Source organism: Myotis brandtii, unplaced genomic scaffold (genome assembly GCF_000412655.1).
Source record: "Myotis brandtii unplaced genomic scaffold, ASM41265v1 scaffold410, whole genome shotgun sequence".
NCBI lineage: Eukaryota > Metazoa > Chordata > Mammalia > Chiroptera > Vespertilionidae > Myotis > Myotis brandtii.
In genome coordinates, this window is record NW_005365764.1 from 2,576,561 (window position 1) to 2,593,015 (window position 16,455).

At 42.4% G+C, this 16,455-nt stretch overlaps 1 protein-coding gene across 2 annotated transcripts in view; it reads left to right on the forward strand.

Moving 5' to 3' along the window:
• The window catches only part of VPS13D (vacuolar protein sorting 13 homolog D (S. cerevisiae)), a 237,730-nt gene that overhangs the window by 70,087 nt on the left and 151,188 nt on the right, over nucleotides 1-16,455 (forward strand). For both annotated transcript variants that reach the window (XM_014545506.1, XM_005873452.2), the window contains exons 25-29: nucleotides 5,446-5,668; nucleotides 8,448-8,658; nucleotides 10,713-10,884; nucleotides 11,070-11,182; nucleotides 12,963-13,175. In XM_014545506.1, the coding sequence (XP_014400992.1) occupies nucleotides 5,446-5,668; nucleotides 8,448-8,658; nucleotides 10,713-10,884; nucleotides 11,070-11,182; nucleotides 12,963-13,175 (932 nt within the window). The remainder of the gene's footprint in view (nucleotides 1-5,445; nucleotides 5,669-8,447; nucleotides 8,659-10,712; nucleotides 10,885-11,069; nucleotides 11,183-12,962; nucleotides 13,176-16,455) is intronic.

Here is a 16,455-nt window from a genome sequence, read left to right on the forward strand (position 1 = left end):
AGTAATTTTATCAAACAAACCAACAGAACCAATCTTCCATCTTTATAATGCTTTCCTCACTGTTTGACCTCAGAATAATCAACTTTTTACACTATTTGGCTTTTTCAGGGAACCTGATTTGGCCCAAGGTTTATCTGAAGCCATTAAAAAATATCCTTATAATAAAGTCTTATACAGATATTACTCTACAGTTTAAAATTATATTAGAACTTATTTATTTCTTACAATAATGTTTGGAGGTAATTGGCATGAGGATTGCTGTTTTTTCATTTTACATTTGGAAAAAGGGGGACTCGTTGAGAATAAATGATAAAAATGGGAGCACCACCCTAGCCAGTTTGGCTCAGTGGACTGAAGGGTCCCAGGTTCGATTCCGGTCAAGGGCACATACCTTGGTTGCAGGCTTGATCCCCAGTCCCAGTCTGGGCTGGTCCAGGTGCGGGCGGGAGGCAACCAATTGATGTGTCTCTCTCACATTGATGTTTCTCTATCTGTCTCTCCCACTCCCTTCCACTCTCCTAAAAATCAATGGAAAAATATCCTTGGGTGAGGATTAACAAAACAAAAAGGAAAAAAAAAAAGAGAGAGAGAGAAAGCACCTAGTAATCACAGACTTAGTGCCAAGAGGACATGGAGGTCGTCTGATTAGCCCCTCCCACTCACATTTGCACTGAGGAGCCTGGTACCATTGCTGGAACTAGAGGTGTCTTGTTCTTTTCCCCTGTGTGTTTTGATGGCACCTTGCCAGTTTCCACAGTGGCTTTTCACTCTCTCTGCTTATTCAGTACAAACTCGTTTTAGCTTGTGAGAATAGCACTTACTGAAAACCCCAGCTAGTTATGCTCATTTTGGTCTAACAGCTAATAACACTGGGAGAGAGATGGCCTTTGAAGGGGGGTGTACATAAAATTTGATTTAATTGTAAGGTCTTATGACTGACAATAATAGCACTATTACTGAATGCTTATTGAAGGCTTATTGAATGCTTATTGAATGCTTATTATACATCAGCCTATGCTTTTTACATATTTGTTCACTTTGTTCTCATTAGTAACCTAAGAGGCATCTAGTATTATTAACACCATTTTTCCAGATAAAGAAATTGAGACTTAAAAAGATTAAGCCATTTCTTTTGGATTATACAGGTAGTAAGGAGGACATGTGGACCTTAGACTTAGATGTGTCTGGCTCCCATACTCTACTCTCTGAGCTGTGATTTGATTTTACCTCCCAGGATTAGGATTAGGTTAACGTGGGGAAAATAAGCTGACAAACGCTGTTCCTGTTATGCGTCTTGAATGGCCCTTCCTGAGTAGCTATAGCTCTTTGAATTTTCTGAAGGGTGGGGCAGTGAATTCATTAAAATAACTTAGATGGAAGAACTCAAAAGATTATGACAGAAAAGATATGAACGAGCAGTTACTGTTTGCCTCTCTAGGTATAGAAAGAAAAGAAGATGAAAGATCATGAGGGGGGTGGTAGTCCTTACCAGGATGTTGCCAAGGACAGCAACTCAGTTCAGAAAGTAATAGGAAGATAACAGCATGAGTGGGGTGGTAGTCCTTACCAGGACAGCAACTCAGTTCAGAAAGTAATAGGAAGATAATATTTGTTGGCAATGCTTAATGTTATGATTTTCAAATTACTGTCTCTGTATTTTTTATTTCTTTTACTTTTCACTCATTCATTTACTCACTGTTATTCACGTAAACATCTTGAACCGAAGATACGTGATTCAGTGAGTGGGAATGGGTGGAGGAAGGAGAAGAGTGAAGATGGGACAGTGACAATCATAGGAACCACGTCCATGTGTTGTAACCTTGGGCTCTGGACCCAGAGTTGGGGGTGTTTGGACAAAGGGCTGGAGGTCATGTTGTCCATGTATCATCTTAGTTATAGCCACTCGCTCAGATAAACCAGATTTAGTGATCAGAGCGGAGGCCGCAGTGTTTAGCGATGCACAGGGAGGGCAGCACCAGGTTCACCCAGCTCATAGGCATCCCTCAGGCAGAGCTGCGAGAAGCCCTCCTGTGGGTAACAGGCCTCACCGCCAGAGGCTGCTTTGACTTGGAGAAACAGGCTCCCACTCAAGTGTATTTTTGTTAGTTTGTTAATCCTCACCTGAGGATATTTTTCCCATTGATTTTTAGAGAGAGTAGAAGGAAGGGAGGGGAAGGGGAGAGAGAGAGAGAGAAAAAAAAAATCTATTGGTTGCCTCTTGCACATGCCCCAACTGGGGCCAGGTATTGAACCTGCAACCCAGGTACTTGCCGTTGACCAGGAATTGAACCCATGATCCTCCAGTGAGTCGGCCGACACTCTAACTGCCAAGCCACTACTTATGTGTATTTTTTGCAATAGTAAAAGTGAGATCCACCACCATTGGTCTTTTCACAGTAAGCCCACTAGGGAACTAGTAACCTTGGCCTTAATGAAGTAAATCGGTTTTCATAGTTGAGATATAAGCATTTTGCTGTTTGCTGATTTAAAGAACATGAAAGAAAGGTTCATTCATAAAAAGAAAGATTGGTAACTGCTTCTAAACTTTCTTATTCACTTCTCCTTAGTATGAAGTGTTTATAATTAACATGAGTAGATTTTAAACAAAAGTATCAGCACTGGTGTTTGCACATGAACATTGTCCCCATCATCATCTCTGGATATTGCATCTTTGTTCCAACTCCACTGCCATTACTGCCCAGGGAGTCCTCCTTGGGAACTGTCTTTTGAGTTTACAGTAAGTTTTTGGGAACATATTTGTTTTGTGGTAAATCTTTGTTTTGAGACCTACATATTTTTAGGAAAAGGTCAGTTAGAGCCAGAATGGGTAATTAAGTTCAATAAGTACCATTTCTGTTTCTCTACCCTTCAGTAAAGGACTGATGTTCTCAGATATCCTGTATAATCCTATATAATAAAAGGCTAATATGCAAATTATCCCCTCTGGAGTTCGACTGACTGGGAGTTTGACTGCTCGCTATGATGTGGCTGGCCACCAGGGGGCAGCACAGAATGAAGGCAGGCCCTGGCTAGCAGCCAGCATCTGGGGAAGGAAGGCCCCCGCTGGCAGCTGGCAGCCAGAGGAAGGAAGGTCCTGGCTGGCAGCCGGCAGCTGGGGAAGGAAGGCCCCAATTGGCTGGCTGGCAGCAGGAAGGCCCCCGCCGGCAGCTGGCAGCCGGAGGAAGGAAGGTCCTGGTTGGCAGCCGGCAGCTGGGGGAAGGAAGGCCCCAATCGACCCTGATCGCCGGCCAGGCCTAGGGGCCCTACCCATGCATGAATTTTGTGCACTGGGCCTCTAGTATCTATATATGGGTTCACAAGCTGACACTGAAGTTAGCATAACAAAGAATTGCCAACAATCTCAAGAAAGTTTTGTTAAGTAAGCCAGATAACTGTATATAGTTTGCAGCATTTTAATGAAAAAATTTCCCTGTATTTGTTTTTGAGGATTTGATTTTAAGTGGCAGTGCATACAAGGATCGCTGTTTCTTCAAGGTATAATATGCTTTTTTGCCTCCTGGTTATTCTGAAAGACCTTATGGGATTCAGCAGTCAATTCACACTCTTATGCTTAAAAAAAGAAAATTTAAAAAATTAACCCTTTAAAGTATCTCATTGGGAAAGTCCGCTTATCGTGTGTGTGTGTGTGTGTGTGTGTGTGTGTGTGTGTGTGTGTGTGTGTCTCACTTTCCTCCTGTGTAGAGAAGTTCTTAAGGACCATGAAAAGCAGTTGCTTTTCTTCTCTTTGTCTCTCTTTCCTTTTCTTCTCTTTCTTGCTCTTGCTCTCGCTCTTGCTCTGGGTAGTATGTAAGTTCTTGGTGGTGTATTTTTATTTCCTTAAGCCCTAGAAAAGCCTTATCTTGTTGCATACTAGTGGTTGTTCTGTAGAATTCCATAAGGGCCGCTTGGAGTGTGCTGCCTGTGAAAGTATCTGTAATCAGATAAACATATCTGTGAAGCTTGCCTCCGACGTGTACAGCCAAGCTCAGTTGACCCAGGCCTATAGAAAGTGGATAGTTACTTTCCTCACCAGAAATTGGTTTGCATTTCCATTTGCCCTTGGATCCATTTGCACGTGTGAGGTTTGTCTAGCATGCATCCCAGTGGTTGAAGAACAGGAAGTAATCCTGAAACCAAAGCTTGTGGAGAGGTTATTTGCCTTTGAGCTTTATGACTCCTGTGTGTTTAGAATTGTTTTACATAAATCCATGTCCTAATGAGTGCAGGTTTGAATTTTTTACATATGCTCTTCCTTTCATTTTCCTCAATCATAGCTTTTGCTTAAACCATAATTTCTAAGTCAGCCTTTCAAAAGCTTTGAGTTAATCTGCTCAAGCCATTGATTTACTTAGACCAACTACAGTGAGGATGTAGAGATGAGTCAAATGAAAGAGCAACAAATACTCCCTAGAGTTTAAATAAACTAAGCAAGAGGGAAGGTTTTTAATGTTGCAGTACTTAAGTAATAGCATTTACCTAGTAATTTGACTTGCAAAACACATTTTGGAAAGTAAGAACTGGTTTCGCTCACTGTTACGTGTAATTGTTACCCAAGAGAACCGTGAAGGAGAGCACTGTTACCTCCTCGAAGGCTGAGAGGAATGACATGCAAGGCCGCGCTAGCGGAAACCGTTCTCCCCTCCTCCAGTCCGCTCTTGAGGATGGATAGATGAGAACACCGGGAGGCACAAGTCGTAGGAATGCAGGGCTCTGAGGCTTGGGCAAAGCAGTCACGGGAGGTTTTCAAGTCAGTTATTGAATCATTTTGGTGAAAAGATTTATCCCTGTTGGCAGTTAACTGAAGGTACTAAGTATGTAAGAGCAGGGTGTAGTATTTTATAGAATTTATTTTACTCGGGATTAGCCCTTAATCTTTATGTCCTTGAACAGAAACATAATAGGAATGGCCAACCGCCTGTGTTTTCCTTTTTTTTCTTTCTCCATTGACATACAGTTACTGAGAGAGATAAGAAATGTGAACCCCCGAGGAGAGACTTCCAGAAAATGCAAACACGTTATGTAATTAATTCCATTGGAACCATACTTGCTGTTAGATACATTTCTTAGAACATTAAGCCCCTCCCCTCCAGTACAGTGACAATATATCATATGGCTGAGAGGTTAGCTTTTGCTTCATTTTACGTTGATTAAACAAACCACTGGCCTTTAGCATCTTAACATTGCTCTTAAGACAGAAGATAATATCTTCCTGCAAAATTGCCACAGTTTTCAATAGGTATTGAATTATATGTACCATCTCTGCAGATAATTACATGTGATGTAAATGTCATGATCCTGTCACTACCCTTTGTTCATGGGATCAGGTTGTCTTGGGAAGCGCCAAGTGATAGGGTCTTTGAAGAGCCCAGGGACTGGATGGGATTTACCGGACAGTAAAGAGACCACCCCCATTCTTGCCTTTTAGCTTTATTCTGTTTCTTCCAGGAATCAGTGCCTTCAGCTTCCCCAGTGAGCTTTCCCAAACACAGCATGAGGAAGACGACGGGCACGGAGGACCCGAAGGACAGCCACACGGAGGGGCTGTTCATGGCGCCGCCTGCTGGGGTGGGTGTAGGCGTCCTGAAGAGTGAGCTCATGCCCAGTGCCTCGACCAAGCAGCAAGGGCAGCAAGCCACACCCTCTGTCGGCCAGGTTTCCAGTAGTCCAGGTAAGAGAAGAGAAAGGAACTGTGTGATGAAGGTGAGGAATTCGTGAGGTGGCTGTAGGTGGGGGTGTATGCATGTAAAACTGGTAAAATCTGAAAAAAAAAATCAGTGAATTGTATCAGTGTCAATTTCTTGTTTGTGCCATTGCATTACAGCTATGTAGATGTGCTTCTGGGGGGGGGGGGGGGGAAGGGAAAGAGGAGGCTGCACCCTGGCAAAGGGCAGATGCTGGCAAAGCAATAGCATGTCTTCTGTGCTAATGGAATTTTGACATTGCTTTAGTAGGCTTAAGAAATTTAGGTTGTAGACTTAGCATTGGGTGACTTCTAAAGTGGGTTAAATTAGCAAGACACAGTATAAATAAAGATATTTAGATCATTTATTGGGATTTTTTTCTTATAGGTCAAGAGAGTTGCCATCAGATGGTATATTTATAACTAGAATGATTCCTGCATCCTTAGACACACCTACTATTCAGACACCATCCTTGCCAGTCACTATTTAATTCTAAAAAATGAAACATAACTCTTTCATAAAATGTCAGTGTGAATTAGGTAACAACAGGAATACTTTAAATAATAATTTTTAAAAGACATGGACCATCTAGTCATTGGTTTCCTGCTCTGGAATTTAAGAATGGGTCATCCAGATGAGAGCCTGATTTTGGCCTTTTAGTTTTCAGATGGGTTCTGGTTGGGTGATGGATTGCATGAGTGAGATGCTGCTCCAAGGAGCTCGAGAGGGAAGCAGGGTGTGATTAACCACAAAAACCAGTTGATCGTGGTTGGTCTTCGGGAGCTATGGGACTCAAGCTGGGGAAGACTGCTGAGCATCTTCTGTTAGATGTGAGGAAGAGCTAACGCCCTGCAGCGCCTTACAGCCCTCGAGGTGACCGGAGGGTGGTTACTCGGGTGATTAATGGCATTATATGATTATCATAGTAGTTATTGAACACTTACTATGTGCCAGACATTGTGGCACATTCTTTATGTAAATTATCACACACATTTCATCCTCATAACACCCCTATAGAGTTTTATTTTTATCCCCATTTTACAGATGAAGAGATAAAGGCTAAGAGAGAGGAAGTAATTTAACCTGCCCAGTTACATAGCTAGTAAATGGTAGCATTGGACTATGAGCTTAGGCAGTCTGACTCCAGAACCTGAATTCTTAACCCACGTGGTGCTGCCTGTCGCACATGTGGAGCACAGGAGTGGGTGCACTCACAGCACCCTCAGCGAATGTTGTCTTCTGTCGCTATGATGACAGTGCTGGTGAGGAATGAGGGCAGCCTTACATATAGGAAGGGATTTGGGATATAGAAAGATCTCTCCCAAGAATATTTCTCCTGACTTACTTTTTATTTCTGGGATTCCTCTATTTGTGTATAAGATTGGATTAAGGCAGTGGTTTTTATACTTCTGTTTACCCTAGGGTTCCATGATGACCCCAAGGACTCTCTGAAGCCCTTCCTTCCTATCCCATCCCTCCTTCTTCCAAATCAGCTGTACTTTTATCTGTTTCACCAAGTTATCAGTATAGTCAAGAAATCAAGAACTAATTTATTTAGTGCCTGCTTAATGCCAGGTGTATACTGTTAGACATGGTTCCTGCCACCATGTGACTAATGTGGGAATGGCATTAAATAAGCATCTAAATATTGGAAGATTAAGATAAATATTATAGGAAAGACTGAAGAACAGAGAGGACCCAGGTGAGATGGAGAAGAGAGGGCGGCATCATAGGTAAGGCTGTTCCGACAGCAAAGAGCTTGGCCTTTGGGGAAATAAAGGCCAGTGAGCCTGAGTCTTCATGAGCAAAGTGGAGAATGGCTTCAGGCAGTGATGGCGAACCTTTTGAGCTCGGCGTGTCAGCATTTTGAAAAACCCTAGCTTAAATCTGGTGCCGTGTCACATATAGAAATTTTTTGATATTTGCAACCATAGTAAAACAAAGACATATTTTTGATATTTATTTTATATATTAAAATGCCATTTAACAAAGAAAAATCAACCAAAAAAATGAGTTCACGTGTCACCTCTGACACGCGTGTCATAGGTTCGCCATCACTGGCTTAAGGTGAGGCTGGAAAAGTAGGCAGTGGGCTTAAGCAGGGTCTTACAGGGCTTAGGGGAGATTTACAGAAAAAAATTTGGAATAAACATAGCCATTAAAGTGTGCGAAGGAAGAGAATGTATGTTATGTCTCATTTTTTTATTTTTTAAAGTGATTACACTGGTATTTTGTGGGCAGAATGGTTTTGTGAGGGCCAGGGGGGAATTTGTTGGTATATGGGAGGGGGGTTTATGGTGATCTAAGCAAGAACGAAGGTGGTTTGGATTAGATCAGTGGTGGTGGAAATGGCACATGTGGTATATGTTAGAAAAAGAGTTTTGTTGCTGGGAGATTTTGTAACCTTTGGGTAATGTTATTTCTACAGGAGATGCCTGTTGGTTTTCTGGGAGGGATGCATGTTAAATGAGTTTCATCAAAACCTTTTAGTCTCAGCCAGTGTCTCTGGACAGTAGTGAGGCGCTGAGGGAATGTGGCACCTGAAGTGGAGGTGAGCAGGCAGGAAGTGTCAGCACGTAGAGCGTTGGGCAGGGAGGTCCAGGTGCCCGTGTGGAGACTTCTGGGCACCCAGTTTCCTGAAGCAGGCAGTTCTCAACGTTTTCCCAAAGACAGAATGAACTTTCTTTGGCTTTTTAGTTTTGCTCAGGACCAGCCTTTTTTGGGTCTCATTTTCTTCATTCTCTCTCTTTTCCTGGGTCCACATAGAAGACCATGTCTGCCTGCTGGATTGCATTGTCGTGGATCTGCAAGACATGGACATCTTTGCTGCCGAGAGACGTCCCCGGGAATATTCGAAGGCCTCAGACGACAGCAGTGGAGATCTGGTCTTTCCCTCCTATTTTGTGAGACAGACGGGAGGCAGCCTCTTAACTGAGCCTTGCCGGCTGAAATTGCAGGTGGAAAGGAATTTGGACAGGTGAGTGTTTTATATCTGAATAACTATCACAAGTAGAATGTTAATAAGGCGGAAATCAGTGCTGTTAAGTAAGTGTGAAAGATAATCGGTGTTCGCTTATTTCTTCATGTAATAAATGTTCTAGACATGAGGGCTGCTGTGATGAAAGAAAAAACGTCTGCCTTCACAGAGCTTTGCTGAGGGATATAGGAAGGCAAGTCGATGGTTCTGATTTAGTGTTTGAGTCAGTGTTATAAACTGTGCTGGGATTGCAGCAGGTGCCGTGGAAACAGGAAGGGACATACGTTTAGCATGGATTTTGGTGTGGGTAGGGAGGTGGTGATGGCAGGGAAAATATTTTGGAAGAGGTGACATTAGGATTATATGTTCCAAATACAGTAGGCGCTGGGCCTGGTATTGCTATTTTCCCTGGAGCTCCATTTAATCAGAATAACTATTTAGATGCAGTTTTGCCCATTTCACTCTATTGAGCAATCTGAAAGTACTCCATAAACACTAATGAACTGACTTTACCTTTTCATTAGTCTCTCAAAACACAGGATGCTTCTTTCTGTAGTTTAGAACGTTGTTTTAATTGTCATTAGTGCCTTGCCTGGCTGGGAAAGGTCTTGAAAATAGGCATTCCCAGAGCCTACCCGAGTCCACCAGAAGCCGACTCTCAGGGCAGAGCCTCAGGTGTATATTAACAAGGTCGTCTGGGGGTGTTGGTGCCCACCTGGGCCTGTGCACGACTGGAGGCTGCTGGCCTCAGTGCGTGAGGCCTTCAGTTTGAGGCACTAGTTTTGGAGAAGCAGCAACATTTGCATCTCAACTCCAGGGAGAGATGAGCGGTGGTTGTAAAGTAATGCTTTGAAAAGCAGTCTCCTCGCTGGTATAGAGTGTGATTTGAGTCCCTCTTTGGCCACACCCTTTGCAGTCCTTGGGTTTGGGCAAGTCCTTTTATGTCACTTTTTCGTTTCTGTCTGGATTAATGAAAGAGTTTAGCTGCTCTCACTGGGATTTTTGCATTTCATTCTTACTTGTTATTCAAGTGCTCCTTGGCTGGTGTTCAGTTATGGTTGGCATGGGCTATATTTGGTTTTACTGGCTTAGCAGACTTAAGAGGAGCTTCATTATTTAGAAATCGAACACTTTGTTTTCTTTTCAAGTAATGCTTCCAAAAAAAAAAGTGCTTTGCTACTCTCCTTATCTAAACGTTACCCACTTTCATCAGTGTTTATGTGCAAATGGTTATACTCTGTTAGCCCAGATAAAAGGTGATAACTGAACATAAGGCATCCGATCCGCTCTCACTCCACCCAAACAGGAACCCAGGAGGGCACTCGGTAATCCCTTCCAGCTTCTCTTGGTTGATTGCATCACTGGTCCTTTTCACTTTATTGCATGTAGGTTTTTCTCTCTAGACAACGTAACTTTTTATATTCCCCTTCCACGTGGAATATAAAACGTGTGACCCTCTATTTTATGTACTTGGAGCGTGGCATCTGCAGGACCTAGCAGGCTCACTTTGCCCTGAGGAGGGTAGAGAAAAAGGTCTTCAGTGTGGGGATGAGATGTATTCCTCCTCAACCTGGCTTTTTCCACTTTACTCCTGCCCGTCTCCACTGAGACATGTCACTGACAGGTTTTATCCTAATTGTCCCGCTGGGCTTGGGATAAAACACTGATTTCGTCCTTCAGGTATCACTAAATCTGAAGAGTTAAATAAAGAGCTTGTCATTATGTCTTTATTGCTTTTCCATCTATAATGTTTAAACTATTTCTGAGTCTCATGAGATTTTTTCCTTATTAATATATTCCTTAGTCAACTCATTAAATTTGGGACTTTGTAAATATATATTTTGGAAGAAAGGGGCTTTTTGTAGTTGAAGCATGACATTCAGTCATACTAACTTGCTTCGTTTGGAGCCACATGACATTTTTGTCATTGGATGTTAGAAATTAATTGTTTGATAATATAGGTGGGTACTTTTTAGCTCTTATATTTGGGTGTGAACTATGTCAATGTCAAGTTAGTTTGGTTTGTAAAATTTTCTCCTTTTCTTTTTTCATAGAGAGATAAGTCATACTGTGCCAGACATATCCATTCATGGCAACCTCTCCTCAGTCCACTGCTCCTTGGATTTGTACAAATACAAGCTGATCCGTGGTTTACTAGAGAACAACCTGGGAGAGCCCATAGAGGAATTTATGCGGCCTTATGATTTACAAGACCCAAGAATTCACGTGAGTGAGACCTCATGTTCTTCTGTAACTCCCATTGCCTCAGCGGATGGTCACCCTGTGCATACATTCCTCAAATCACCCCGGGAAAGAAGATGGAACAATAAGCAAATTAGATTTCTCGCCATCCTAATCCCAATCCTCATTGGCACCATCAAGTGTGGACTGACCAGCGTTTTCTTTTCCAGACGGTCCTGAGTGGAGAGGTGTACACATGCATGTGCTTCCTCATGGACATGGTAAACGTGAGTCTGGAGCTGAAGGATCCAAAAGGAAGAGAAGGTGCCGGGTCCCTGGCGAGGTGTGGCTCTCATTACATTGCATTGTTTATAACAACAGTAATACAGTAACATTGATACAAGTAACCCACAGGTTTTGCTTTAGCAGAGAGCAGAGGTTCCGGAGTGCTGGTTGACAGCGGAATGTGGTCTGCAGAGTGCTTTTCAAAAGTTCAAGTTCACTGCCGTCTACGTCCAGATAGCATAGGCTGCACTCTGGTAGCAGGCACTCGAAAATACCAGTGACTTAGAACAGGGGAGAGTTTCTCCTCCTGCTACAGGGGTCTCGGGCATCTCTGCTCACAGCAGTCACTGCGGCTGACAGAGCAGACAGAGTTTTGACATGCCAGCGAGAAAAATAAGAGCCCTGGAGGGTCTTCGCAGGCAGTTAATGCCCTGGCAGACCTCATGGGGTAGAACATGGGCCCACAGGTGCACGGCCGAGTCAGCATGCCATCGTCCTGTGTCTGCATAGGGGAGACCCAGACTGTTTGGTGAGCAGCACTGACGTTTCCCTCACTGGTCAACATTTACAATTTGGGGGTTTTCACACAAAAAGTTGGGATTTCAGTTTCTTTTGAAAAATTGGAAGCTTTGGCAGTGCTGGCCCATGTTTTCATTTGGGAGCCCTAGAAGCTAGTGGCAACTTGGGAAACCTTTCGAAAGGGCATGTGTTTACGCAGCCGTTCACTTATTTATATCGTCTGCTTGGTCAGTGTAGACCAGGAATTTGTTCTTAGCAGTGGGGACCTTTAAGAATGCATTGTGTTTTCACACTCGATCACCTTTCATGTAGATATCTTGACAGCCATGTAAGGTTGTGCAGACATTACTTTTCTCTGGTTTCCAGATAGAGTTTTTAACTAATGTAAGGTTATATGGCTGGAAAAGTGTTTCGATGTTTGAAAACAGGACTTCAGCCTAGTGATTTCCTCACGGAAGCACTCTATATTCTACTTTGTTTTTCCCTTGAAAATCCATCCTGGTCTGTATCTAACTCAGCTGGGGTTCCATGCTGATTGTTTTGTTGCAAATTTTTTTGATGACTGGCTATGCCCTTAGTTTTCTCCAGTATCTGTACAGACTGTCATGATGGTACTGAGTGACTATGAGTTGTCCATTGCAGTTTTCTCTGTTATTTAAAAAAGTCAGTCCCAAATGCATTTCCTGTTGGTGGGCGAGTTGCGTTATTTTTCTGTAATGAAAGGTATTGTTTGATCTGGTAGTTTCTGTTAAGCTGTAGTGGTCTGAGGTAAAAATTAAGCAAACTCTAGAGAGAGACTCCTCTAGGCAGGCTAGAAGTTGACAAATGAAGGACTAAAGGGATCCTCGACATCCCTTGGGGATTATCGCATATACAGCGTGGGGCAAAACAGGTTTACAGTTGTGAGTACTGGAAACAGAGTTTATTCTTGTGTTATTATTTATTAATTATTGTATTGTTTTCCATCCGAAAACCTGTAAACCTACTTTTGCCCCACCCTGTATTCAGTCTTCTTAGGCTTGAGATGAGAAATGAGATGAAAAATGAACCAAGAATATAATACATGTGTGGTATTGCTGTTCCTCATGAGATTCCTATGGACAAGATCATCTCTTTGGAAATAGAAAGTAAGATGCAGAGCCTAGTGATACTAAGTCCATTTTGAGGAATCTGTTAAAATCAATGAAAGATTTCAGAATAAATGTTATCCTCCTTCATAGAACTTAAGCATACTTATTATTTTGTTTTTTTTATCTTGAACTTACAGAATTTTGTAAAAGGGAAGAGTTTTAACATCTTGTCTGATTTCTTCCTTTTAGATTTGACTTTAAGAAATGTAAACTGCTCTTTGAGAGCTTTTCCAACCAAACCAAATCCGTTAACTTGGTTTCCCATTCCATGATGGCTTTTGACACCCGCTATGCTGGGCAGAAGGCCAGTCCTGGCACGACCAACGTCTTCAGCTGCATCTTTCAGCCCTCCAAGAACAGCAGCACAGCCCAAGGATCCATTCAGATCGAGTTGCATTTCAGGTAGTACATCCAGCCCCTGGTCTGCCTTTCTTCATTGAGATATTTCCTTTTGTGGCCATGGCCATGTTGGCTGTAGAGCAGCAAAGGACCAAGGAATCACTGAAAAAGATAAATACATAATGGCCCCTCAGTGTGCAATGTAATGTGTATTGACTCAGTATTCCTGTAACCTTGCAGCTTCACTTATTGGCCAAAAGGTGTCTCTGTTGTTTAAAAAAAGTAGTTTAGAGTTACGCCAGATTCTTGAAATCAATCTGCTGTAGACCAAGGATGTCAAACTCGTGGCTGTGAGTTTGACATGCTTGCTGTTGGCTGTTTTAATATGCAAAGCAACTTGGGGGGGTGGGGGTGGGTGGGTACTATGTTTGTTTAAGGAAAAAGAAAGACTTTTGTCTATAGAGATAACAGAAGGGAAGGTGTTTCTTTTTGTGTGTGCGTGTGTGTATTCTTTTTTAAATTCTTTATTGTTCAAAGTATTACATATGTCTCCTTTTTCCCCCATTGACCTCTCCCCGGCCACTCCTACCCCCCAGCATATGTCCTCACCCCCCTAGTGTCTGTGTCCATCGGTTATGCTTACATGTATGCATTCAAGAACTTTGGTGATATAAAGCTCTTCATGTCCATTCATGCTGTTGTGAATGGTAAGAGTTCTTTCTTTTTTACAGCAGCATAATATTCCATTGTGTAGATGTACCACAGTTTTTTAATGCCCTCATCTGCTGATGGGCACTTAGGCTGTTTCCAAATCTTAACTATTGTAAATTGTGCTGCTATGAACATGGGGGTGCATATATCCTTTCTGAGTGGTGTTTCTGATTTCTTTTCATATATCCCTAGAAGTGGGATCACTGGGTCAAATGGGAGTTCCATTTTTAGTTTTTGAGGAGACGCCATACTGTCTTTCCACAGTGTTGCACCAGTCTGCATTCCCACCAGCAGTGCACGAGGGTTCCTTTTTCTCCACATCCTCGCCAGCACTTGTTGTTTGTTGATGATAGGGGAAGGTGGTTTTGTCTTGCATTACCGATTACCTCTGCAAGTCTTGCTGACTCAGTTTGTCATTAAAAAGCCTTAGCTTTCAAACTAGATTATGTTTTCTTTTTGGTATTATGGGAGGCAGTTGTGTCTGTGGAAAGTGTGAATGTTCTGGAATCATACAGATCTGGGGTCAAAAACTCCATTACACTTTCTAACTATGTGTCCCTAGAGCAAGCTATTTAACCTTTTTGAGCTGCATTTTCCTCTTCTACAGTATGAGACAGAAAAGCACAACTGTACCTGCCTGGCATACTGTTTGGCACAGATGGTGGAAGCCATTATTATTCCCGAGGTAGCTTGTGTTATTTTATGATATACTACAGTGAGATTCGATGACTAAGTGAGCATTGGCCTGAAAACTGAAAAATTAAATCTGACGTAAAGAAATCTCTTCATGCAAATCCAAAAGGAGACCTGTCGCAGCAATATCAATTTCATTCTGTTCGTGCATAATATCATCAGATACGTTGTAAATATAGACCAGTAACGAAAAGGCTGGGTTAAGAGAGAAGAAGTAAGTGAAAATTTCTTGGTTAGGCATAAAAAGAAAAAAAGTCACCAAGATTACCTTGTATTTATATGTTTAAATATGCATGACACTCCAGTATGCTGTTCAGTGGATTCCTCAGGGCTGCACTGTTTTTTAGGGAGAGGTTGTGGTCTCTCCATAAGCCTTAGGAAACTAGCAAAGTAGACATTTCAGCTTTTATATGAACTTTTTAAAAGCTCAGTACTAGGAATGCTAGCTGGCTCTTATTGAGCCTAACAGGAGCCAGGCACGTTACCTACCTTTAGTTCCCACAAGTCGGTTGTAAATATAGACCAGTAACGAAAAGGCTGGGGTAAGAGAGAAGAAGAAAGTGAAAATTTCTTGGTTAGGCATAAAAAGAAAAAGAGTCACCAAGATTACCCTTGTATTTATATGCTTACATATGCATGGCACTTCCGTATGCTGTTCAGTGAATTCCTCAGGGCTGCACTGTTTTTTAGGGAGAGGTTGTGGTCTCTCCATAAACCTTAGGAAACTAGCAAAGTAGACATTTCAGCTTTTGTATGAACTTTTTAAAAGCTCAGTACCAGGAATGCTAGCTGGCCCTTACTGAGCCTAACATGAGCCAGGCACGTTACCTACCTTTAGTTCCCACAAGTCTGCAGGGTGGGCGACTTTCTTCCCCATTGGACAGATGCAGAGCTCGAAGCGTGGAGGGGGTTAAGTAACTCTTCTCAGGTCACACAGCTAGTGAGTGAAGTAGTCAGAACTCAAACCTGGGCCCCTGATTCAAAGTCCATTTCTTTCCTGATGGTCTGCGGGCGATTGGGCTGATTGTGGTCAGATGACAGGTGGCCGTGCTTTGCAGCTCCTTTGTTTGAAGACAATGTTTATTTGAACAGAAAGCTTGCATATATTTGGTTCATCCGCAACAACAGTTTCTTTTTAGGTTTGCTTTAATAGTATTGATCTAATAACGATCTGGCTTCCTAAACGATCAGCCAGCTTTTCAGCCTATCATGTTTTTGATATATAAGCAGCCTTGAAATATTGTTCTATTTATATACTCAAGGTATATAATTTCTTGGAGTCAAATAATGAAGTCTTACCTTGGCTCTTGCTAACAGAGGTGCCATTGTTAGCGAGAGGGTTAACATGTTCTCTTGATTGGAACTTTTGAACGCTTTCTGTGTCTCAAGAAGAATTGCTCTTTTGTTGGGATTTTGTGTGTCAAATATAAATCACTTCACAGTGTTTAAAGGCTTGAAATATTTTCCAGAAAAGGGATCAGACACACTTTGACTTTCCAGTTAGTGCATAGCTCTGACGGTCTATGTTCAAAATGGGGTGGAAAATTTTCACTGAGGGCAACATTTTTTCTCCATTACAAAAGGGTAAAGTGTTTCTGTGAAAAATGCTGTGTCTGTATGAAGGAGACATACATCATTGTGCCTCTTTTCTAGAGGCAGTGAGCCAGGTTTAGGAGAAATATGAGCAGAGGGAAGCCAGCCTTCCAGATATCTCCGAATCAGTTTGTCCAGAATAGGAGCCCTGTTAGGGCAGAGAACCAGGTACATGCATTAGCTAGAGGCCCAGAACAAAGTCCAACCCAGAAAACGCTGTAGAGATGTCCCCAGCCCACTGTCCTTCCGTGCTACCCGTCTGCCTGCTGCCCCGATGGGCCAAGTCTGAGAGTCCTCCTTGACTTTTCACCTCAAATGTAGAATTTGGGGTAATGGGACTATAGAA